The sequence below is a fragment of the Antechinus flavipes genome, chromosome 3, assembly GCF_016432865.1.
Source record: "Antechinus flavipes isolate AdamAnt ecotype Samford, QLD, Australia chromosome 3, AdamAnt_v2, whole genome shotgun sequence".
NCBI classification, from domain to species: Eukaryota; Metazoa; Chordata; class Mammalia; order Dasyuromorphia; family Dasyuridae; genus Antechinus; species Antechinus flavipes.
This window is the reverse complement of record NC_067400.1, coordinates 552,498,598-552,524,104: the sequence shown is the minus strand read 5'-3', so window position 1 is coordinate 552,524,104 and position 25,507 is coordinate 552,498,598. Positions and strand designations below refer to the sequence as shown.

The following is a 25,507-nucleotide window of genomic DNA, read 5'->3' as shown; positions in this document are numbered from 1 at the left end:
TTAGCAATGCCTTGGCCTGGCACCAAAGCCTTTCCACAACCTGGCCTTATTCACATTAGTTATCTTCCAACCAAGCAGGAACAGTAGATGCTCTTAGTACATGAGACCCCATTTCCCATTTCCCTGCCAGGAAGCTCTCTGCCCTCCATATCTTCTGCTTCCTTCCAAGCCCTTCTTGGGAGTTACTTTCTTTGATACCTTCCCACCCCCAAGTACTAGTCATCTCTTTCTCTTCAAATGAGTACAGGCTGAACCTTTCTAGATTGTCCTGAGGCTTTGAGGGAGTGCAGGGATTGATAAGTTCTTGTTTTTCTACCTCCAGGACCTAGCACAGCACCTTATATATAGTAAGCACTTAATAAAAGTATATTTAGTATAATGAATTTAGTGAATAAATTCAATTGAACTGAATTGACCTGAATCAGTAGAAACAATGTGATGTCATGGAAAGTGCTTGGCTCTGGAGTCACATGTTTTGGATTGGATTTAACTCTGATAATTACTGGCCTGTGACTCCAGGGCAAACTGGGTAATATTTCTGAACCTACATTTGCTACAAAACTCGAATTACAATATGCACTACCTATTCTCCACAGAGTAGTTGTGAAGAACATTGTTGTGCCTTAAAGGTACTACAGAAATGAGACTTATCTTACTGTTTTTACTTTTTCAAAATTTTTATTTGTTCCAATTCACTTTCCCACAATCATGTAAGAAAAGGGAGATACCCCTTCTCCCCACCCCACTCTTTTATAGATGAAAAGAAAGTGGAGTTCAGGAGGTAAAATAGGAGCACTATGTTCAAGATTCTGCAGTTTTTATATCCAAAGAAAGAAGGATATCAGTCTTTAATTCCCCACTCCCTCTTCAAGCTGAGGGAAGAAAAGCTAGGCATGGTATGCTATGCTGCCTCAAACAGATTGACAAAACACAAGATTCTCTTTAGCCATCACACCAACATATCAGGGGCAGTTGTGGGGACATAGCTAGCTCTGTTTTATTTATTCCCCCTATAAATGAGACCAGGCCTTCTCTTTTCTCCAAAGTCCCCTGCAATCTCCCCTTCTAGCTTCCTGGTCCTCAAGGATAGGAAAATGAAATTCCTCCTCCAAGAAGATGGGAACGATTCTTACTCTGCAGAAAGTTGGAGATGAAGGTGAATCTGTCCAGCAGAGGCTGCTGCAGGATCTGTTGCCCCTCTTCAGTGCCATGTCTAGAGAGAAAGGAAAAATTAAGACAAAGGTGCTTAGTAAACTGCTTCATTCCATCCCCAAACGAATCCCCCAAATCTTGCTCTGCCTGAGGCCTAAAATCACACAGGTAGGGTAGGCAATCCCTATACTTGTCTCTGGAAAACAGAATAAGAAACAGTTTACCTACCATTCACAGACTTCTTACCATACACATCTAAGGTTTGCTTCTACATAAAAAAGGAAGAATGAGGGATGGGGCAATGAGTTCTCCACCACTGGGAGTTCTTCAAGGAGAGGTCGAAAAGCAAGTCTTTAAGGATGGTTAGAGAGTCAAAGTGCTTTTGGAGCTAAGTTAGATACTCTCCTAAGGTTCCTTCCAGATAGAGTTCTTTTTTTTTACATTCTATTTTTAATAATATTTTATTTTCCAAATATATGTAAAGATAGTTTTCAATGTTCACTTTTGTAAGACTTTGTTCTAAAATTTTCTCTCTTCCTCCCTTATCTTTCCCCTCCAGAAGATAGCAAGTAATCTAAGATAGGTTAAATATATACATTTCTTTTAAACATATTTCTATATTTGTCATATTGTGCAAGAAAAATCTAAGGGGAAAAACCATCTGAAAGAAAAATAAATAAAAGAAAAAAGGTGAAAATGCTATGTTTCAATCCATATTCCGTCTCCATAGTTCTCTCTCTGGATGTGGTTGGCATTTTTCATCCCATCTAATGGAATTGTCAAGTCCATTACAGTTGACCATTAATAATATTATTGTTTTCTTGATTCTGCTTCTTTCACTCAGCAGCAGTTCATGAAAATCTTTCCAAGCTTTTCTTAAAGCATCCTTTTCACCATTTCTTATAGAATAATAATATTCCATTACATTAATATACCATAACTTATTCAGCTACTATTCCCTCTGATGGGCATCCACTCAATTTCCACTTTCCTGACACTATAAAAAAGGCTGCTACAAACATTTTGACACATGTGGGTCCTTTTCGCCCTTTTATGATTTCTTTGGGATACAGACCTAATAGTGACACTGCTGGATCAAAGGTTATGTACCAGACAAATCTTTAAGACATTTTTATGATCTGGAGAAGGCTGAGGCCACATGTCTATCTCCCAATATGGAAAAACTCAGTAGACTACTACTTAACTGTACTTAACGAAGTTCTTTGCTCAAAAGTCTTCAGTGGTTCACTATTGCCCATAATAAAAATTTTCAGAGACTCATTTATGATATGAAGCCATTGTTTCTATCAGTCTTATATCAGTTACTCTAAAATTTATTCAAAGTGGGCAATTCTCTGCCTTCCCAAATATTTGCCCTTTCACGACTTCATGTACACTGTGCCTGTGTCCTGAATGTTCTTTGTCTTGCTCTTTACCTATTAAATTTCCTATAAATCTTTTAAAAACTAACTCAAATATCACCTATTCCAGGAAGATCTTCTCAAAACACTTAAGTTTTTGTCCTTTGGATCTTTGCTTTCTCATGCTCTTAGGATTACTACTCCTATGTTGTATATTATGATTATCTGAATTGGTATCTTACTAGACTTTAATCTCTCTGAGGAAACTGCTTTTATCAAACCCTTATATTTCTGCCAACCCCAAACCTGAGCCTTATAAATAGTACATTTGTAGTGATCATGGTTTGTTTGCAATTTTCAAGATTCTGGAGAAATGGAAAGAAGTATATAGAGAAAAAAAGATAAGAGGTGCTCTGGAAAGAGAGGGGAGAATTCACCACTAAACAAATCTGAAGGCAAACAGAATCTGTGAAAATGCCAGTTACATGTTTTACCAAAATTTGAGTATGAGAATAATTATTCTCTTACTCTCTCTGGTATTTGTCCAGTAGGCCGCATAAAACAGGAATAAAGCCAACCAAGATGGAGAGGAAAGCAGGAAGGGGAGCTCTCAAATCAGAGTAAACATCAACAGCTTTGCTGATAGCAACGGGGGAAAAAAGGAACAAAAGTTTGGCTTTAAAATTCCTTCTTTTCCCTGCTTTAATGACTTCTGCACTTTTACCTGCCCCAACTTAATTTAAAGACTTCCATTCTCTCTCTCCTTCCATTTAAAGACTGACCATCCTTCAAGGACTACTTCTTCCAGGAAATCTCTAGTATGAGTCCTAGTCATATTTTTGATCTTTACAACTACTATATATCATAATCACAGCTACAAAGTTTACTACTTAAACCATGTCTAACAATTTAATGTATCTTAGATTGTAATAAGCTCCTGGCAAGCAGAGATCATCTTATGGATCTTGGTATTCTCTACCATGCCTAGCACAGTGCTCAAGGCATGCTGATTGGCTGGCAAACCCGGACTAGGCTACACTATGAACAAAGGGGAAAGAAAATGTGATTGGTTAACTCTCATTGCTTTAGTCCTTTGGCAGAGCTTGGCAATCAATCTTCACTGCTTTAGCCACAATAAACATCTCAAAGCTGTCTTCTTTGTCACCTTACTGTTTTAAAAATATGGTTCTAACTTGTCATCCCAAGAAGTAGCAAAGATTGAATTCCAGTTAAGGCAGATCCAACGTTGATCCTTCCTTAGATTGTGAGCTTTCACACAATGAATAAGCTCTTTCCACCCAAGAACAAGCCCTGCTTAATTCCTACAATTCTTTCCCTTATGACTTCTTACTGTCTCACAAATGGAAAAGATCTCCGAAGTTAGCAAGTCCAAATTGTAATTGAAGAGAAATTCCCTTTGCAACACCTTGACTCTGCTTGAGAAATTTCCAAGGCTAAGAAGAATACATTTAATCCCTTTTTTATAATTTTGGTTAAAAGATAATGATCACGTTTTCCCCATATTCTTTAACAACAAAAATTATCTTAATTTCCATTGACAAGTACAGGTAACAAATATATAAACAAGGGCAAAACAAAAGAATGATGAGTTTTCAAAATGAAAAACCAAAACAGAAATTATAAATTATATATGTCAATTTATAGATTAGCTCCACTACAAAAAGTGGATGTTCACACTGCTTTCACTGGTAGAACCTAGTATGTTCCTGATTTTTTTCAATCATTTTTAAGCTTCAACATGGATTTTCTGGCTATTATTTTGTCCTCATCTTCTATATAATTAGTCAACCTGTATTTGTTCTTTTGGGTCTCCTTTCTCCACATTAAGTCTTTGCTGTTCCTTTGGCATAACCCCAGTGAGCCTCTTTCCTTAGTACCCGTTTTCATTTTTCCTCATGTTCAATGGTGGGGTTCTCAGCTTCCTAATTTAATTCTTCATAAAGAGGAGTTAGAACAGATTATCCCTAAAATTTCTTCCTTACATTACAGGGCCTGTGAAAGACTTTCTAGTAGGATGCTATGTACATACATGTCCCACCTATAACATATACATATAAGCAATTGGTTAAAAGATTGTGCTCAGGTGTACACTTCAATTTTTGCCCTAACCATCTGTTTATTTAATCAACTTTAAATAATTTCTTTCTCCTGCTCTTTTACTCATGTTTTCCTCTAAGCAGGATTCAATAACAGAGGTAGACATTATTCAGCCAAAGAGAAAGGTCTATTTCCAGAAGGATACTGTTTACAACTATGACCTACTAACAAAATTATATTAGTTTTTCTTCCTCTACAACCTGAACTCAGAGTTCTAGGCAAAACTTTAGGAGGTTCCTTTCTAGCTTCCTTCCAGAAGGTAGTTCTTCAGAGAATTATATTGACTCTCTGCTCCCACCTGCTATGTCCCAGTCTGCAAAGGTTATCCAGTCTGAATAGAGATATATCTACTAGTACTATCCCTCTACTTTGGAGACTTAGAGCATCATCACTTAGTTACAAACAGTCCCAGTATAGCCTCATCCCTAAGCAAAGATCCCGAAGAAAACTTAACATGACAATAAAGATGGAACAAAAGTGATTAAAAAACAACAACAAAAAACATTAAACTACAGTCTCTCTTCATTTATTCATTAATCCATTAAGTACCTGCTGAATATCTACCCATGTACATACATAGTACAGTGCTAACTGGGAGAAGTAGTATATAAATAAAGTAAGTACTTTAGGCATTCAGGGAAGGGGTGTGGGGGGGGAGCGCGAGGGAATTTATATGGGCTGAAGCCATTTAGAGGATTTAAGTAAGTCTTGACCTATATACTGAAAGACTGAATAGGATTTGGAGAGGAAGTTGAGGAAAAAAAGAGCCTAGATGGATTAGGAAGAATTTTCATAAGGAAAATGATATGATGGAACCAGCATTTAAGATTAGCCTGACATAAACATATAGATTGTATTATAAAACAGGCAGTGGTTGTAGGTGAAAAGACCACTTAGAAACCTCTTACAGTAAATGAGAAACAAAGTGATGATGTCCTGAGCAGGGACTATGTGGGTGGAAGAATTTACCAAGAAATGGTAAAGGAAAGACACTTTTAAAGAAGACTCAATAGGATTTGACAATTATTTGGCTAGAGTTACAGGTGAAGAGATGAAGAATCAAAAATGACTGAGGTTTTAGGGGAGGCACATTGAAATATCTCTGGGCAAATTTCACAGAATCATAGAATCAGACTTGAAAGAAATTTTCTAAGAAAATACGAATTTACAGGGACACTGATACATTGTTGGTGGAATTGTGAACACATCTAGCCATTCTGGAGAGCAATTTGGAACTATGCTCAAAAAGTTATCAAACTGGGCATACCCTTTGATCCAGCAATGTTTCTACTGGGCTTATGCCCCCAAAGAGATACTAAAGAAAGGAAAGGGACCTGTATGTGCCAAAATGTTTGTGGCAGCCCTGTTTGTGGTAGCTAGAAGCTGGAAAATGAATGGATGCCCATCAATTGGGGAATGGTTGAGTAAATTGTGATATGAATACTATGGAATATTATTGTTCTGTAAGAAATGACCAATAGGATGAATACAGAGAGGATTGGAGAGACTTATATAAACTGATGCTGAGTGAAATGAGCAGAACCAGGAGAGCATTATATTCCTCAGCAACAATACTGTATGAGGATGTATTCTGATGGAAGTGGATTTCCTTGACAAAGAGATCTAACTCAGTTTCAATTGATCAAGGATGGACAGAAGCAGCTACACCCAAAGAAAGAACACAGGGAAATGAATGTAAACTGCTTGCATTTTTGTTTTTCTTCCCAGGTTATTTATACCTTCTGAATCCAATTCTCCCTGTGCAACAAGAGAACTGTTCGGTTCTGCACACATATATTGTATCTAGAATATACTACAACCTATTTAACCTATAGGACTGCTTGCCATCTGGGGGAGGGGATGGAGGGAGGAAGGGGGAAAATTGGAACAGAAGTGAGTGCAAGGGATAATGTTGTAAAAAATTAGCTTGGCATGGGTTCTGGCAATAAAAAGTTATTTTTTAAAAAAAGAAAGAAAATATAAATTTAACATGTATTGGTCTACCTGCCATCTGGGGGAGGGGGTGGGGGGAAAGAGCTGTCAATTGCTGTCAATGCTGAAAAATTACCCATGCCTATATCTTGTAAATAAAAAGCTATAATAATAATTTTAAAAAGCAAATATGAATGTTCAACAGAAAAAGCCTTAGATTTAATACTTTTTTTAAAAAAATCCCATTCCTATGGACATTTTTTTAATTCGTAAGTTATATTTAGATGACACCTTTGTGGTTCCTTCCAACCTTAAATCTATGATCCTATAAGCTCAGAAGGCATCTAGTTAAACTTCTTCCCCTCTCTCTCATTTTCCCTCCTTTGTTCCCAATTTTTCCTTTTTATGGCCAAATAAAAAAACTCAAATCATAGTTCCACAAATATGGCTTTCAGAATCCTTGTAACCAGGAATCATGTTCTTCTTGGTGGTTCTCTTTTCCAGATAAATATTTCCAGCTTCTTTAACTAATCCTTCTACAATCTAACATACTGTAATTTCATCATCCAGTTTTCTTCTAAAGAACTTCCAGTTTGTCAGCATTCTCTCTAAATATGGCTCTATAACTAGATATGACACATGGGGACTTAGTCTAATTGCCAAATGCTTGTAGAATTGTTAGACCAATTCACAGCTCTCTCAATATTATTACTGTGCTTGCTTATTTTTTCATAAGTCCTCCAATAGCAATTTCCCATCTTTTGACAAATCCGAAAACTTTCTGGATGTGAGGTAAAATCTCAAGAATTGTTTTGGTGTGTACTTCTCTTAAAAATAATGACTTACAGCAATCTTTCACATAGTTGTTTATAGTTTAAATTCTTTTGAGAAGTTCATCTCTTTTGACTACTTAACCATTTGGGAATGGCTCTTGTTGTGCCAGTGTTAGCTCCCTATATACTCTGGAAATCAGATGTTACTCAAAGATAATGGATGCAAAGATTTAAGTTTGTGAAAAAGATTTTCCATTTCCATGTAAATAAAATGACCTATCATCTTGAGATTTTGTTTCGTCAAAAATTCTTTCTCTAACCATAGCAGTACTTGATTTGATTGTTTTCTGTCTTAAAAAAAAAAAATCATTTAAAAAATGACCTTTAATACTGTGGCTGTGTATCTACTTTTAATATTTTTTGTAAGTGGTGTAAGATGTTAGTCTGACCCAAAGAGATACTAAAGAAGGGAAAGGGACCTGTATGTTTGTGGCAGCCCTGTTTGTACTGGCTGGAAACTGGAAAATGAATGGATATCCATCAATTGGAGAATGGTTGAGTAAATTGTGGTATATGAACGTTATGAAATATTTTTGTTCTGTAAGGAATGACCAGCAGGATGAATACCGAGAGGACTGGCAAGACTTACATGTACTGATGCTAAGTGAAATAAGCAGAACCAGGAGAGCATTATATACCTCAACAACGATACTGTTTGAGGATGTATTCTGATGGAAGTGGATCTCTTCAATAAAGAGAGCTAATTCAGTTTCAATTGATCAAGAATGGACAGAAGCAGCTACACCCAAAAAAAGAACACTGGGAAATGAATATAAACTGTTGGCATTTTTGTTTTTCTTCCTAATTATTTATACCTTCTGAATCTAATTCTCCCTGTGCAACAAGAGAACTGTTCGGTTCTGCACACATATATTATATCTAGGATATACTGTAACCTATTCAACATGTGAAGGACTGCTTGCCATCTGGGGGAGGGAGGGGAAAAATCAGAACAGAAGTGAGTGCAAGGGATAATGCTGTAAAAATTATCCTGGCATGGGTTCTATCAATAAAAACTTATTAAAAAAAAAAAGTTGTTGGTCTGAGCAATATTTCTGCTAAACTTCTGGGAAAGAGCATTTGCAAAGTAGAAATCAATGCAACAATCAGGTCTCTGATGAGAAAGAAGATTCCCGGGATAACCAAACCTTTATCAACTAGCCTCTTATAGTATCTCAGAAAGATCCCTGGATTTGGAATTAGAAGACCCGAGAATGAATTCTATTCTCTGCTATATATCATCTGTATGATGATTAGGCTTGATTTAATCAAATCATTCTATACCCAAAACTTTAATTTCCTTATGGGTGGAGGATGGGGTGATTAGATCAGTGGCATCAAACCCAAACAGAAATGGAGGCCAATACACCATCTGTAGGGCTCATATTGACTTATAAAACAAATTAATATTATCTATGTTTTAGCCTAAACCTTTAAACTAGTGGATTTCTCCCCTCCACTCTCAACCTCCCTCCAATCTCACTGCAATGACAGAGCTAGGGATTATTTTGGAATGCCTTTTTCCTAGAGAGTTCCATAATCATCAAGAATTACCATTTGTACTCCTACCCTCAAGAGTCAAAATATCCCATCCCTCTTTCCCAGGTAAAGCTTTCAGAGACTGGAAGAAAGCTAATTTCTCCCAACCCTCAAATTTTACCTTCCGTACTTAATGTCTCAAAGTTCTTTTTACCTCATCCCTGAATAGACCAATCTATACTCTTCTAATCACCCAATGCTTGTCCCATCACCTTAGGGCATATGAGGCACTGAGGAGAGAAGGTCTCTTGAGTACTATATTTCCAATTCAGGAGTCCCTTGCTTCCCTTAAAGGTCACTGGAGATGAGAAGGTTCCTACTCACATTCGATTGATGATCTGGATGAAGATGTTGCAGTCTTGGAGCTCTAGCACTGATGTCACAGGTTCAGCGACCTGGAGGCTATTCACCTGCAAGACAGAGGAAAGCCAGATAAAGCAATAGACACTGGCACTTAGCAGGACAGTCTCAAAGGTCAGACCTTAGGGCTTAGGGCTCAGGTCAATTTTATATTCTACTGACTACTGGGGCTGTGTGAACAGAAAGAGGAAAACAGATGTGATATTGTAAAGAAGAATCACTAAGACTTGGCAAATGATTAGGCATGGAGGAGGAAGGGAGAATGTGACGATCCTCAAGATCATGCCATATTTAGATGGGCAGAAGGAACTGTTTTTTAACTTACAGAATATCAGAATTTTCCTGATCATAATTACAAAGAATTCAGGATTTAAAAGGACATTATTTTCATTTAAACTATAATTAGAAAGTTTTGAATTTAATGCTAATTATGTAAACTAGATTAATTCACTTAACTTCTACCTACTTCATTTTCTTCTTCTGTAAAATGGGGATGATAAAATAGCACATGCCTCCTAGGGATGTTGTGAGAATCAAATTAGGGATAATAAAAGCACTCATTTTCCAGGATTGTTGTAAGATGCAAATAAAATAAAACTTGTAAAGCATTTAGCAAGTGCCTGACATACATCAGACACTAATGCTTAATTTTTTTCTTTTTCTTTCTTTTTCTTTTCCATTTCATTCATGTAGTACCATGTTGAGCTATTCCCTAACCATTAGTTATTTTGTTTCTGGCTGGGTTTTTTTTGTGTTTTTTTTAAAACAATTATTTCATTTTAAAGATGAAGAAACTGAGATCCAAAGAGGAGAGGTTAGTCACTAAACATTTATTAAGCACCTCAATGTGCTAAGCATTTGGAATACTAAGGTTAAAAAACAAACACACACTCCTTGCTTTCAAGAAGCTCAGTCTCATTTAGGAAATAACAAAAACCTACTCACAAACAAGGTATAAACAAGATCAATTGGAAATAACTACTAGATCGGGAAAGGCTTCTCACTAAAATAAGATTTGGGCTGAGAATTGAAGGAAGCCAAGTTAGTCAAGAAGAGATGAAAGAGAGAATTCTAAGCACTGGAGAGACTGTCAGTGGAAAATATCTGGGATTCACCCTATATTTTTGCCCGCCTGTATTTTTGATTTCCTTCACAGGCTAATTGTACACTATTTCAAAGTCTGATTCTTTTTGTGCAGCAAAATAATGCTTTGGACATGTATACTTATTTTGTATTTAATTTATACTTTAACATATTTAACATGTATTGGTCATCCTGCCATCTCAGGGAGGGGGTGGAGGAGAGGAAGGAAAACATTGGAAAAAAGGTTTGGCAATTGTCAATGCTGTAAAATTACCCATGCATATAACTTGTAAATAAAAAGCTATTAAAAATTAAAAAAAAGATATTTGGGATTCAGAGTCAAAGTCACTGATTTAAAGAGTATACTGGGGAAGTAAGAAAAAGAATAGAGGGACTAAGAAAAATAGAAAAGGGGAGGGAAGGGTTATAAAGGACTTTGGATATCAGAGGATTTTTTATTTGATCCTGAAACTGGGATTTACTGGGAGGGAGGGAGGAGAAGTTGATATGGTAAGACTTGCACTTTATATAAAGATTACTTTGACAGCAGAATAGAAGACTGACTAGAGGGGAGAGTTTAGAGGCTAGCAGACTCACTAAGAGGCTACTATAAAAGTCCAGGCATGAGCTGATAAGGGCCTGGATCAGAGTGGTGATAGTATCAGAGGCAAAAGGGGTGTATGTTAGAGAGATTTTATATAAGTCAGAATGAAAGGACTTGGCAAGAGATTGTATATGGGAGAAAATTCAGGTGGCACCAAGATGGCAGAGTGAAGCTGCTCAAGCTTTCCCAGTTTCCCTTGGAAACCAAACTTCTGAACAGAGTCTGATGGAATGAAACCACTCTCCAGTTCAAGATAGATCAGAAGGACTTCAAGAAAGTTCAGTCTCACTGGGGTGAAAGGACTCAGCTCAGCTCAGTTAAGTTCCAGGAAAGTCAAGTGAGAGGATCTTAATTAAAGTAGATCAACAACTGAGACCACTGATCTTGGCTCAGGAGCAAAGCAGACCAGGGGGCAGCCTCCAATCTCAGCACAGAAGACAAACTGCAGGCCCAGAAAACCAGGCTGTTCTCTGGAGAGGATAAATAGGCCTATCCTCTGCTGTGGGCAAGGCACCAAATACAAGGGGCCCTTGTGCTCAAAGACACAGCTCAGATCTGCACAAGAAGCTTGGGATAGTACTAATATTCCAGAAGTTGAGCTTGATCATAAAAGGCAAAAAATAGGGGGGAAAAAAAAAAAAGGGAAAAAAACCTTAACCAAACAAAGTTACTGTGATGACAGGGAAGATTAAAACACGGACTCAGAGGAGAACAAAATGCCCACATGCGTAATGTCAAAGGGGGAAGGAGATATGAAATGAAGATTGAATATGGGGGTGAGAACAATGATGATGAGGAGTTGAGGATGACATCTAGGTTTCCAGGCTAGATGACCAGGAGGTTGGTGGAACTCTCAACAGTTATACAGAAATTCTGAAAAGAAGAGGATTTGATAGAAGAAATGAATTGTTTTAGATATGTTGAGTTTAAGAGATCTATAGGACATCCAATTTAAGATACCTAATAAACAACTGGAGATTTAAGATTGGGGATCAGAGAAAAGTTATTAGGGCTGGCTAAGTACAGTTGAGAAACATCAGTATAAAGATAATTAAATCCAAGCAAAATGAGAATACCAAATAGTATAGAGGATGATAAGAAGAGGGCCCTGAATAGCGCAGTAGAACGTCTATGGTTAGCTTAAGGGACTTGAATAAAGATTCAGCAAGAGACTTGAGAGGGAATGGTCAGATAGGAGAACCAAGAGAAAGATGCCCCAAAAACATAGAGAGAAGAGATATGTTGGGATCAGATCCTAGAGCTTCTGACTAAAAATTCAACTATCATTAATATTCAAAACCAGTCTGTTGGCAGGAATTTATCATTATATTATCAAGTGTAAGAGCTTGCTATGCAAAGTAGAAATGTAAACCAGACTGGGGGAAAAGTATTCCCTGGACTTAAACAGTAAATCACTAAGTTTAATAATAGTAATTACTTGCATACAAATGATTTCTGTTCATTATAAAAAGGGATGGACCAAGTAAGACTAAAAGTCTGAAGAATGAATTATATGTTCAATAATAATTAACTTTCTATATGATCTTGTGCCTCAATTTCAAATAGGTATAAATAATAATGAATGTAATATATCAAAGAATTGTTACAATGAAAAAGGCATTCTATTATTTGAGCAAAGCTTTGAAAATTGTAAAATGTTGGATAAAAGCTAAAAATGACTGTCCTAGGCAATAAGAATATAATAAACCTAACAAGTTATCTATCTCCTATCCCAACACACTGTGGCTGTTTCTTACTTTCCAGACCCTAATCGAAAATTGACTGCAACTTTCTTATATCCCTCAGCTGTTCTGGTGCCCCCTTATCCTCCCTAGCTACATTCCAAAAAGGGGTCTAGGCCTGGCAATTTTTATTCTCCTTCTAATTTTCCACATTTTGACACCAAGCCCCAAGAAGAAGGATGCGGCCCATCAGTTCTCTTTTGTTTACCTTTTCCTATTAGAAAGTAAATTCCTAGAAGAGGGACAGGGACAGGGTCAATCATTCTTTTTGCTTGTTATTTGCAGCTCTAGAATGTAGAACACTGCAGGACACATATGAATTCTAAATATATCTTTATAGCTTTGTCTATTTGGTAGAATAGTGAAAAAATAATGATATTCAAATCATTTCAGCTAAAATCATCAAAATCAATGGCCAAGTTTGATTGTTGTTCTACCCATTATTGTATTTTGTCTTGTGGTAAGAATTTTTTTTTTTTTTTAAGAACAAGAATGGAATATATCAAGTTTGGAGTTTTCCCCAATGTGCTTTCTTCATAGGACAAAAATAGGAACTTAAATGTGAAGGTTAATGATGCTGAAAAGGCTTCATATTTTCAGATGACTGCCTCATAGATGGCTCAAACATGAGTCCTATCTGATGGTGTAATGGAAAGTGTATGGGATCAGAGGAGCTGTCTGTATAACCTCTAAGTCACCTTTTCAGAAGAGGAACTGAAGAGTTGGATTAAATTGCCTTCTCCAAGATCCCTTCCAGCTTCATACCTTGGGATCATACAATCTCATTAATTCACTAAACTCAGTAAAGTAGAAAAGAAGAATCTACAACATCACCCCAACCATCTTCCCAATAATTCCGCTTTACAACCTTGCTATCTTTGAATTTTTCTCTACTTCCCATACCCAACTGTCCAAGTCCTGTTGAATTGATCTTTCCTAATCTTGCAAAAAGCTAGCATTGATATATTCTCATAATATACTCATATGCCATATCCTAGAGTTCTCATCATCTCTTGCCTAGATTATCACAATTAGCCTTCCTTAATCCCATCCTCCAAACTGTGGCCAAAGTTCTTAAGTACTTCTTGATCAGGCCTCCCTCCAGCTCAATAAACTAATAGAATATGCTTATACTTGTACTTAAAAGCTTTTCATAACCAGGCCCATTATATAGTTTCCCCCTTTCTATATAGTCTAACTAAACTCATCTTTTTGCTGGTCCTCCCACATAACATTCCCCTATATATACTGTCTTGAGGGAACCCCTCCACATCTCCCCAGGTTAAGATCCTTTGTTTCCTTTACATTTCAGCTGAAATATTACCTTCTATAAGCCACACACCCTCCCCCAATTTTGTCAGTGCTCCCTTTCAAAAAAAAAAAATTATCCAGTATTCATTTTCCATCTCTGTATAAATACACAGATAATGTTTGCCCAGCACACATGTTGTCTTTGTACCTCTAGCAAAAATAATTAACAAATGCTTGACTGAGACATTGTACTAGGTCACAGTGGTCAAAGTCAAACATTATTGAACCATACAAAAAGATCCTTGAACACAGTTTGCAAAATCCACATACTTACATTATCTATGATTTACTATATTTTAATTTTGTTGTTTTATAATTGTCCCAAATATATTTTCATCTTATTGGGGTCAATTTCATGAATGTTGCACGCCATACATAGTCACTGAGTAGGTATTTGACACCTCTGTAATAGGAGATATACTAAAAATATTAGGAAAGAGAAAGTTGAGTATTCTGTATTTCTTTCTTTTCTGTAACTTTTTTCGGTATTTCTGTAACTTTTACGAAACATTTAAAAATGATTGTGACAAAGAATAAGTCACAATAGGCCATAATCATTAAGGTCATTTTTAGTGACAGTAGTCTCAAAAGTCAGATGCTGGATTTGAAATCAAAGGATCTATATTAGAATCCTAGCTCTATCACTTACCAGTAAACTTATACAGTTATTTAAATTTTCTGGATCCAATTTTTTTCAATTCTAAAATGAGAGAGATAATTAAGTCACCTCTAGTTCTAAGGCTACGATCCTAGAGAATTGGATCAATATCCAATTGTTGAAAATGAAGTTTTACCTATGATACAGACACCCAGCAACAATGCCATCACACTACATTTATTTTACAGGTATTTGCTAAAGTCTGAGAAATATAAATTGTAATAGTTTAAATTTTATTATAAACACTAGCAATCCTCACTTTGATTTTGGCTTCTTTTATACTCAAAAAAATTTCAATACAGAATAAGTTATAATTTTTTAGTTACTCCCCTTAAGTTTTAATAAAGTCTTTCTTTATACATTCCCATTTACTTTTCTGTTTACATGGTGGTAGTTAAGATTGCATCCCTTCTTTTACTTTGCTTCTCCCTTCTCCCCCTTTAGAATTGCTCCACAAAATTTCTTGCAGATTTCTTCATAATCCCCATATTGGTTAGTCTTAAATATACTATCATATTCATTAATATACAATTTCCTATTATTGGTTCCTTTCAGAATTTTTTTTTCTGGTCCAAGGAACATGACCCTACAAATATCTCTGAATAGCATGTTTGAACAGCTTTGTTAGCCAAACTTAACATTCCCAATATATATTCCTATTAATGAAATTAGATAAAGAAATTTCTGCTAGTTTTCAATTTCCTTAGCAATAAATGAATATATCTGTTTCTAACCTACCCCACCAGCAATGTATCATCATTTTTAAAATAATGGATAATTTGAAAGGTATGAGAAAAATATAAGGTAATAATTCTGAGTTATATTAATTTGTATCTTGGATTATTAGTGAGACTAAACATTTTTTTCAAGTGTTCACCAATAATTTGTTTGCTCTTTTACAAAATGATCACATCCCTTGATCTGTAAGGGACAGGAAATTATCTTGATTAGCTTTACCATTTCCTTATATATTTTATATACCAGGTTTTTATCTGTCATTTTTGCTCTAAATATTTCCCAATGTTTTCTCTTATTTTACATATATATGTAAATATACATCTTTTCTTGTTATAATACATTTTCTCAGACCTTATTAATAATTCCCTCCCCCAGTTCTCCAGTTCTCACTTTAAGTAAGAACTCTATGTAAAGTGGTTTTTTATGTAATGTTAATTTTTTCCTACCCGCCCATTTCACTTAGTCTATATAAGAAAGTCTATTAGTTTATACTTATGAGGTGTTTAATTTCTCCCCTAAAGAGCACATCTGCTACTAGCCATAATAAAAATGTAAGGATCACTTACTGAATACAAGGAGAAGGCACAGTATCCCCTCACTGCAGATATTTGGAAATGTACTTAGAAAAGTTTCTTAGTTTACCAACATCTTTTACAATGCCCATATTATAAAGTATCTGCTTTGCATAAAAAACTTTCAAAATATTTTGGAAATGTAGATTTCTTTTAGAATTCTTTATATGAAGACAAATTTACATAACGTGAATTGACATAAGGGAGAACATGTGTATATTTATAGAGAAATTAGTACATCTGTCTGTCCCAATAATTCTTTCTATCTAATGAAAACAAAGTAACTTTTGTTCTTTTGTCTAGTCATTCCTTCTCAGTCTTTTTCTGTTGGATATATGTCCTATTCCCCCAGTTGGGAGTATACTCCAAAATCTCTATTCCTGGGTCCTCTTCTATCTCTAGGCAATCTCATCAGCTTCCATGGATTCAATTACCATTTCTGTTCAGATAATTTTCAGATCTCTATTTTACTTCTATCTTATCTCTCTTAAGAACTCGTCTTTAAAACAAAACAAAACAAAACTCGTCTCTCTCCCCCCAAAAAAAATTAAGAGGGGGAAAGAGAAAAAAACAAAACCAACCTCCAGTCTCATATCACCAATTGTCTATAAGATATATTTCCAATTAGATGTCCCATAAGGACCTGATATGTAAGATTTTCAACGTCAAGAAAACTGTCATAAAGAAACATATGAATAAATTATCTTAAAATGAAATTGATAATTGCTTAAGCAGAGGCATAAAATATTTTATATTTTTATTTTTTAAAATAGGCATTTTTCTTCAGCATCTGCCAAAAGCCCATACAGCACCCAAACTTTTTCAACAAGCTTTTTAAACTGCTTATCATGTGCCATATACTAAGGAAACTGAGACAACTGATGCAATACCTATCTTCAAGGAAATTAATTATCTTATAAGGAAAAGTTATTTGTACACATACTAGATAGAAAATCAATTTCAGGGGAGATATGGGCATGTCCTTGGTCATAAACAATAATTTGTTAGTGTTCTATTATGTACATTTTATTTAGTATTTTTTGTATTTATATTCAAGGCAGTAGTATAGAAAGTCTTTGATTTCCTTTGAAAGTTAATTCTGAAATAAAGAATCATTTTGGGAATTTACAAAGTCAGAAAGTACTCTATTTTTTAGTCAATGAACAAATAGAAAAGGGAAAGTAAAGACAAATCATTGTAAAATCTGATATTTTAGGTTTCTTGTACTGCTGTAACTCATTTATAGTATACTTTTGTTTAAAAATAAAAAGTGAACATATTAAGTAGTATATTTTAAAATGCATCATCCAATATTCATCTTGGCAAATTATGTGCTTATTGCTAAAGAAAAATACTCAGCATATGAGTTCTTTTTTTTAGTTAAGACAATTTAGGTATTTGTTGTCTTCAGTAACAGGGTTTCCCTCCTAAAACAACATAGCAAATGGTTCTCCAAACATCTATTTAACTTTCTTCCTGGAATCAGCAAAATATCTGGTTCATGTAATAATAATAAAATAGCAGCTCATGCTTTCATTAACAGGTTATGGTTTGCAAAGTACTCTCCTCACAATAGGCCTTTGAAGTGTGTAATCTAAACATTATCCTTATCTCATAAAAGATGAAACTGAGGTTTAACAGAGTTAAAAAACTAACTCAAGGTCACAGAGTTACTAGAAAATGGAGCTCAAGGCTTGAACTCAGATCTTTTGGTTATAAGACCAATGAATGCTCTATTCATTACACACATCCACACTGCTAATTTCAGCAAACAAAATAATACAAACTTTTAGTGGAGCTATAAATTACAAAACATAATCAGACAAACCCCTTTATGGAAAAAATATGTATTATTTAAGAATAAAGTTTCTCTCTAAATGGTGAAAAAGTATTCAAGGATCCTCTATTGAAGCCTTCTTCCAAACCCAGAAAGCAATTTTAATTCTCAAAATAGATATATCAGTCAGGAGAACAAAAAGTTGGATATGTCTAAAAGGTGTTGAATACAAGTCTATGATTTCTGAGAACAGAGTCTCTCAAAAAGTTTATGTGTGCATATATGCACATGCACACATGCTGGAATGTATAAGTTGCTCCCCAAATATCATGGATTTTCAAAGAATGAAGAGATGGAAGGCCTTTTAGTTCAATTTAGTTCATACCAGTTAGCTTAACTTCCCTTATATTACATATGAGGAAACTGAACCCAAGAGATGAGATGTGACTTGGTTTAAGGTTAAACAGTAAAGTGGCCACCCTAGGACTAGAGGTATGATTTCCCAAATCACGTCCAAGGCTTACTCTCTTGCTATCGTATGTTATAACTTTGGAAATTCATTGTACCTCAGACTAAAGAAAAGTCCTTTTTGCTCTCCCATATTTCAACCCAAGGGGCTGCTTACTTTCTATCTCAAATACACAGACATGGATGATCTCAAACAATTCTGAATATTTTATTACATTCTTCACAGGAGAAATGAAGAGACAACATATTAATTTCAACCTGAAACTAACCTGATTAATTCTTTTACTTTCTGAAGAATAAATTCAGTTCTCTTAAAATTACTGAATTAAGATGATGATTTAAATCAGCATCTAAGGTAATCTGACATATAAAGTTCTACTATTTGAAAATAATTGGCCTGCACTGTTTTCAAATTAAGACTGGCTATAACCATTTCCCTAAGGGTTTTTTCCCTCTTATTTGCCTGAATTGATAAGAATTAAGGATTAAGAATTAATTAATTAATTAAGGACATTGGACTTGAGAGTATTAGTTTAGTTGTTGGATTAAGTTATTTAACCTCTCTAAGTCTCAATTTTATCATTTATAAAGTGGGGAAAATGATTCTTGTATAGGCTTCCTCAGAGAATTGTGAGAAAATGGTTTGTAAACCCTTAAAGAGATAGTAAATGGTAAACTCCAAGAGGGCAGGAATGATTTTTCAATACCATAGTACTATGAACAAAATGGGCAATCAAAACTTTGAAACAAGTTTTACAAGTTATCCATTCTTAAGAATTGTCACAGTATTATTTCCACCTTACAGGTTTTATTACATACCATTCTATTATTTTCATTTACCAAAATAACCAGCAAACATCCTGTAGTACAAAAGTATGTAATAGAGAATATTAAAATAAAAGGAAAGATTTTAAATAAATGATGACAGGTGGCCAATTAAGATAAATTTGCTAAAGTGGTCAAACTATTAATTTGGGAAAAATGGCCCCATTTCTGCAGGCCTCCCAAAATAGATATGATTTCTTCTCCTGAATCATTATTCTTCCTATTTGTCAAAAAATTACCTCCTATTAAATGTGGAACCAAGCATAGTATTTTTACCCTTTTGTTTGTTTGATTTTTTCCCTCTCTTTTAGTTTGATTTTTCTTGTACATGCCAATTATGGAAATATGTTTAAAAGGATTGCAAACATATGATTGCCTACTGTCTTGAGGAGAGGGAAGGTAGAAAAAAATTTAGAACACAAAGTTGTGCAAAAATAAATACTGGAAACTATCTTTACATATATTTAGAAAATTAAAATACTATTTAAGAATTTTTAAATTACCTTCTGGCATAGTATAAGGAAATAATTAGCACCAAATTTACATTTAAATGCCATATAGACTACTCTGAAATACAGCTAAACGGTACCTGATTTCCATTCTTTCCACATTAGGGGACATCCATGTCCCTATACTTCATAGAGCTTGATCTTTGTACTAGGTGCAATGGCAAATAATGATTTATAGTTTCATAATCACCATCTTTGGAAATCAAGGATAAAAATATCTGGAAAAACATTTTTAATGATAACTGAAGAGGATTCTGGGAAGATGGTGGAGTAGATCAGAAAACTACAAGCTCTCTAGATTTAACCAACAAACAAAATAAAAATACACCTCAGGGTGAATGTAGATCGGTTAAAAAAAGCAAGCAAGAACAGTTCTCCTGGAACAACCACAGAAGACCCCGGTTTAACTAGTATAAAGTATAAACACCTAGAGGCTAGTTTCAGCTAGAACCTCAGGAACTTTTCACCTCTGGGTAGCTGGGAAGTCAATCTCAGACCAGGTAGACTAAGAGAACGTTAACTGATAAGAAACACCAGGCCAGCTGTGCTGCTGAGCCATGGCCCTGGGTGAGGAGGAGCCAGCACACATCTGGTGAGTACATAGGCAGTGGATCAGGCTGGCTGCAGACTTACAGAGGACTGGAGCTCATGGTTTGTGGTTCCAGGCCAGAGGAGAGAACTGATGTGAAGCCAGAAGCACCATCCTCCCATCCCAGGACTAGAGGTGGTTTACTCTAATAAGTTCTTATTAAAAAATAAAAAATGAACAAAGGAAAAAGAACCCAACCATAGAAAATTACTATGGAAATAGAGAAGTCTGAGGTTCATCTTCAGAGGAAGACACTGAAGTTTAAATAAATTAAAAAAAAAAATCTTCTACCTGCCCTCCCCACCCCCCTCCAAAAGAATAATGCCAAATGGCTACATACTCAGAAAAAATTTAAAGAATTCAAAAAACATTTAAAAATTAAATGAAACTGAGGAAAAATAAAAACAAAACACAAACAAAAAAAGAACGACCACTGGGCTCTTTTCAACAATGAGATGAATCAAGGCAATTCCAATATTTTTGGGATGGAAACAGCCATTTGTGTCCAGAGAAAGAACTATGGAGACTGAATGTGGATCAAAGGATCATATTTTCACTTTTTTGTTGTTTTGTTTTTTCCTCTCATGTCTTTCCCCCCTTTGTGTGTGTGTGTGTGTGTGTGTGTGTATATTTTTTTTTGCATAGCATGACAAATGTGGAAATATGTTTAGAAAAATTGCACATGTATTACCTACAAAGGATTGTTTGCTATCTTGGGGACTGAGGAAAAGGGAAGAGGAGGAAAAAAAATTTGGAACATAAGATTTTGCAAAGGTGAACGTTCAAAACTACCTTTTGCATGTATTTGAAAAAATAAAATCCTACTGAATTTTTAAAAAAAGAACTATCCAAAATGAATGGATGCCCATCAACTGGAGAATGGTTGGATAAATTGTGGTATATGAATGTTATGGAATATTATTTTTCTGTAAGAAATGACCGGCAGGATGAATATAGAGAGGCTTGGAGAGACTTACATGAACTGATGCTAAGTGAAATGAGCAGAACCAGGAAATCATTTTATACTTCAACAATGATACTGTATGAGGATGTATTCTGATGGAAGTAGATTTCTTTGACAAAGAGAAAATCTAACTCAGTTTCAATTGATCAATGATGGACAGAAGCAGCTACACCCAAAGAAAGAACACTGGGAATTGAATGTAATTTGTTTGTATTTTTGTTTTTCTTCCCTGGGTAATTTTTACCTTCTGAATCCAATTCTTCCTGTGCAACAAGAGAACTGTTCAGTTCTGCACACACATATTGTATCTAGGATATACTGTGACATATTTAACATGTATAGGACTGCTTGCCATCTGGGGGAGGGGGTGGAGGGAGGAAGGGGAAAAATTGGAACAGAAGTGAGTGCAAGGGATAATGTAAAAAATTAGCCTGGCATGGGTTCTGTCAATAAAAAGTTATAATTATTAAAAAAAAAAAACCATCCAAGAAAACAAGAATATTGTAGAAAGTTAATCAACTAGAAAAGGAGATCCAGAATCTTAAAAGAAGAAAATGATTCTATGAATATCAGAACTGGGCAAAGGGAAGTCAATGAAGGTACGGGACCAAGAAATAAGAAAATAAAATACAAAGAATGAAATAATAGAAGAGAATGAATTTTACAAGAAAAACAACAGGGAGCAGCTGGACTGTGCAGTGGATAGAGCACCAGCCCAAAATTTAGGAGGACCTGAGTTCAAATCTGGTCTCACATACTTAACACTTCTAGCTGTATGACCCTGGCCAAATCACTTAACCGCAATTGCCTCAATAAAAAAAAAAAAAAAGAAGAAAAAAAAGAAAGAAAAGAAAAAGGAAAAACAGATCTGGAGACAGATCAAGAGAAAATATAAGAATAATTGGACTACCTGAAAGCTGTATTCAAAAAAAGAACTGACACAATAATGCAAGAAATGATCAAAGAAAATTGTCCTGAAGTGACAGAGTAAGATAGGAAAATAGAAATAGAAAAATTCCACCAGTCACCACTTCAAAAAGATCCTACAAGAAACTATATAGGAACATTACTGCTAAATTTCAAAACCCCCAGAATAAAGAGAAAATTTTACAAAAAATAAATTAAAAAAAAATCAAATATGCTGGAGCTACAATTAGAACTGTACAGGATTTATCAGCAGTTCTAATAAAAGAATAAAGGTCCCAGGATATTTTACATAGACAATCAAAAGAATTAGGCCTGCAAATGAAAATATATCCAGCAAAATTAAGGACAATATTGAATGTTTACAAAAAAAAGACATTCAATTAACTCTTAGATTTTCATGATTTTGTCTCAAACCTGAATTCAATAGAAAATTTAACATGTAAGAGCTAACATCAAAGACTAATTTCAAACTAAGGACAAACTTTATGTTTTATATGTGGAAATCTAAACCATATGTTCAAAATAGACATTAGTAACTGAGTAGTCCAAAAGAATTGAGTAGAACTAAGTATGATCTAACTCTAAAAAGCAAAATTGTCTAAGAAAAGGTAAAAACAGTAATTATATTATATGAATCAGGTGCAGAGGAAGAACCAAAACAGAGGTAGGAGGAGGGGTGGGGGAGGGGAAGGGAAAGAAGGGCTGGTAGCTCTGAAAACCCACTCACATTGGCAATGGGTTAAATAGGGAACCATGTATACATCCATACATCACAAGGTGAGTATGTGTATATGTATAGATGTATGTATTGTGTGGGGGCGTGTGTGTACATAAATTTATTTGTACTTAACTGTCGTTTGCCTGTGGAAGTTGAGGAGGAGATGAAAGGGGTAAAAAAGAATAAAACAAAAAGCAGAGAACAATAGAAAACTTACAAAGAAGCAAAGATGGACAGTCATGATTATAATGTCTTCTATTATTATACATGCTTTATTGAAATGGAAATTTATTACATATCTTGAATCTTCCTTATTGTTCTGCTGGACACATGACAATAATTTTTTTCTTTTTTCTAATTTTGTATTTAAGTTTTTAGAAAATAAAATTTTAAAAATAAATTTAAAAACCACAACTGTAAACATGACTTTAATAAACCAATCTTAAGTTTGGCATAGAAGTTCTATATAAAACAATTATGAGGAACTTCAAATATGTTGATATCTATCAAAGCCCTCCTTTTGCCAAAATGAAATAAGTAATAATTTCTTATTTTGTTTTAATTATAATTTCATCCTTTAAAAGATGGAGGAACCAACAATAAGAAGTATTATTGTAGACCCAATTCTCGCTAAGAAGGAAGAATTGATTTCTTGGGGGAAATGATAGGAACACTATTTTGACTGTTTTTGATAAGGAAATCTGGGGATAATATGATATACACCCAAGATTTTTGGAAAATTCTACAAAAGCCAAGAGGAATAGAAAGCTCTCAAAAATAAGACTGCGAAGATATAACAAACAGTCCAATGGAAAGGGGAAAAAAATTATTCAAAGAGATCCATACAAATGTAAAGGGAATCCATTAAACCTCTTAGATTTTTAAAAGACAGAAGATATAAAAGCAGATTATAGAGTATAAACAGAAAAATATGTTATCAAATACAATTCCAAAGGACTTATGATGAAATATGCTATCTATTGTGAGATAGAGAGATGATGAAATCAAAATACAGAATGAAGTATATTTCGTTTGGACATCACTAACATGGTCTGTTCTACTCAACTATACATTTTTTATAACAAAAAATATTTTTCTTGCATTCTCAATGGGCAGAGAAGGGGGCAGCGGGGAGGAGAGAATTCAGAACTGAGAATAAAATAAAACTGATTAACAAATGTAAAAAGTCCTGATTCTTTTAAGATCTTTGTCAGGAATATCAAAACTCAGAATGAGTTATAGTGAGAAAAGATGAAGAACATCAAAATAAGGGTTCCCCTTGTCCCCCAGCAAATACTGGAGAAAAGAAGATAGGATATGTAGAACAATAGTAACAGATACAAAAGAGACTTCAAAGCTGTTCTTCTTTTATTCAGTTTCTGGGGTCATGTCCAAGGGGAATGATCTTTGAACTGTAAAGGACAGAACAAAAAATAGCTAATGGAGAGTTAAAACCCAAGATAAGCAGAGATATGGTAGGAAGAGTCATAACTGCTCTTAATTAAAATTCAAGTCTCTAGGTCCTGATAAATTATAAAATTATGCATTATGAAAGAATGAGAAGACATGACTGCTGAACCACTGTCGATGATCTTTGAAAAGATCAAAGTAATAACTATTAAACATTTTTTAAATGAACAGGAAGAAAAATTTTAAAAGTTCTGAAGTACTGACAAGCAAGGCTGTTTTGAAAGTAATATACACAATGTAGCATATATTTTAAATTTAGGCATTAAAAAAATGAAGATTTAATTTCACAGAGAATCATCTTTTGCTCTTTATGTTCATGGAAATGCCCTTTTTTGAGTGATTTAAGTTTAAAATAAATTTTTTTAGACTTTTTTTTTCTTTTTAAATTGATTTCCAAATTCTCTTCTCCTTTCTATCCCTTCCCCTATACATTGGGAAGCAGACAATGTGATATCAATTATACATATGAAATTATGAAAAACTAATTTCCACATTCCTCCAAAACAAGAAAAATACAGAGAGAAAATTATATTCTGATTTGCACTCAGAATTCATTAATTTTCTCTGGAGATGAATAGCATTTTTTCACCTTGAGTTCTTAAGAATTGTCTTGGATCATTGTACTGATCAGAGTAACTAAGTCTTTCACAGTTAACCATTACATAACATTGTTAATGTACACAATGATCTTACACGTCTGTCTTCACCATCAGTTCATATATGTTTTGCTGTGTATTTCTGAAAACACCCCAATCATTTCTTATAGCACAACAGCATTACATTACAACCATATTGAAATATGGGAATATGTTTAAAATGATTGTACTTATGCAATTTCTCAGATTGCTTGCTATCTTGGGGAGGGGAGAGGTATAGGAGGGAGAGAAAAAAAATAGGGAACTCAAAATCTTAGAAAAATAAATGTTGCATTAACTCAAATTTATAAGAATTCAAGCCATTCTCCAATTGATAAATGGTCAAAGGATATGAACAGACAATTTTCAGATGAAGAAATTGAAATTATTTCTAGTCATAGGAGAAGGCGCTCTAAATCACTATTGTGCAGAGAAATGCAAATTAAGACAACTCTGAGATACCACTACATACTTCTCAGATAGGCTAAGATGACAGGAAAAGATAATGATGAATGTTGGAGGTGATGTGGGAAACTGGGACACTGATACATTGTTGGTGGAACTGGGAACCAATCCACCCATTCTGGAGAGCAATTTGGAACCATGCTCAAAAAGTTATCAA

At 34.7% G+C, this 25,507-nt stretch overlaps 1 protein-coding gene across 3 annotated transcripts in view; it reads right to left on the bottom strand.

Moving 5' to 3' along the window:
• NUMA1 (nuclear mitotic apparatus protein 1) overlaps window positions 1-25,507 on the bottom strand; it is a 90,123-nt gene that overhangs the window by 25,084 nt on the left and 39,532 nt on the right. For all 3 annotated transcript variants that reach the window (XM_051987445.1, XM_051987444.1, XM_051987446.1), the window contains exons 3-4: window positions 9,260-9,345; window positions 1,134-1,213 (exon numbers count right to left, since the gene is read on the bottom strand). In XM_051987445.1, the coding sequence (XP_051843405.1) occupies window positions 1,134-1,213; window positions 9,260-9,345 (166 nt within the window). The remainder of the gene's footprint in view (window positions 1-1,133; window positions 1,214-9,259; window positions 9,346-25,507) is intronic.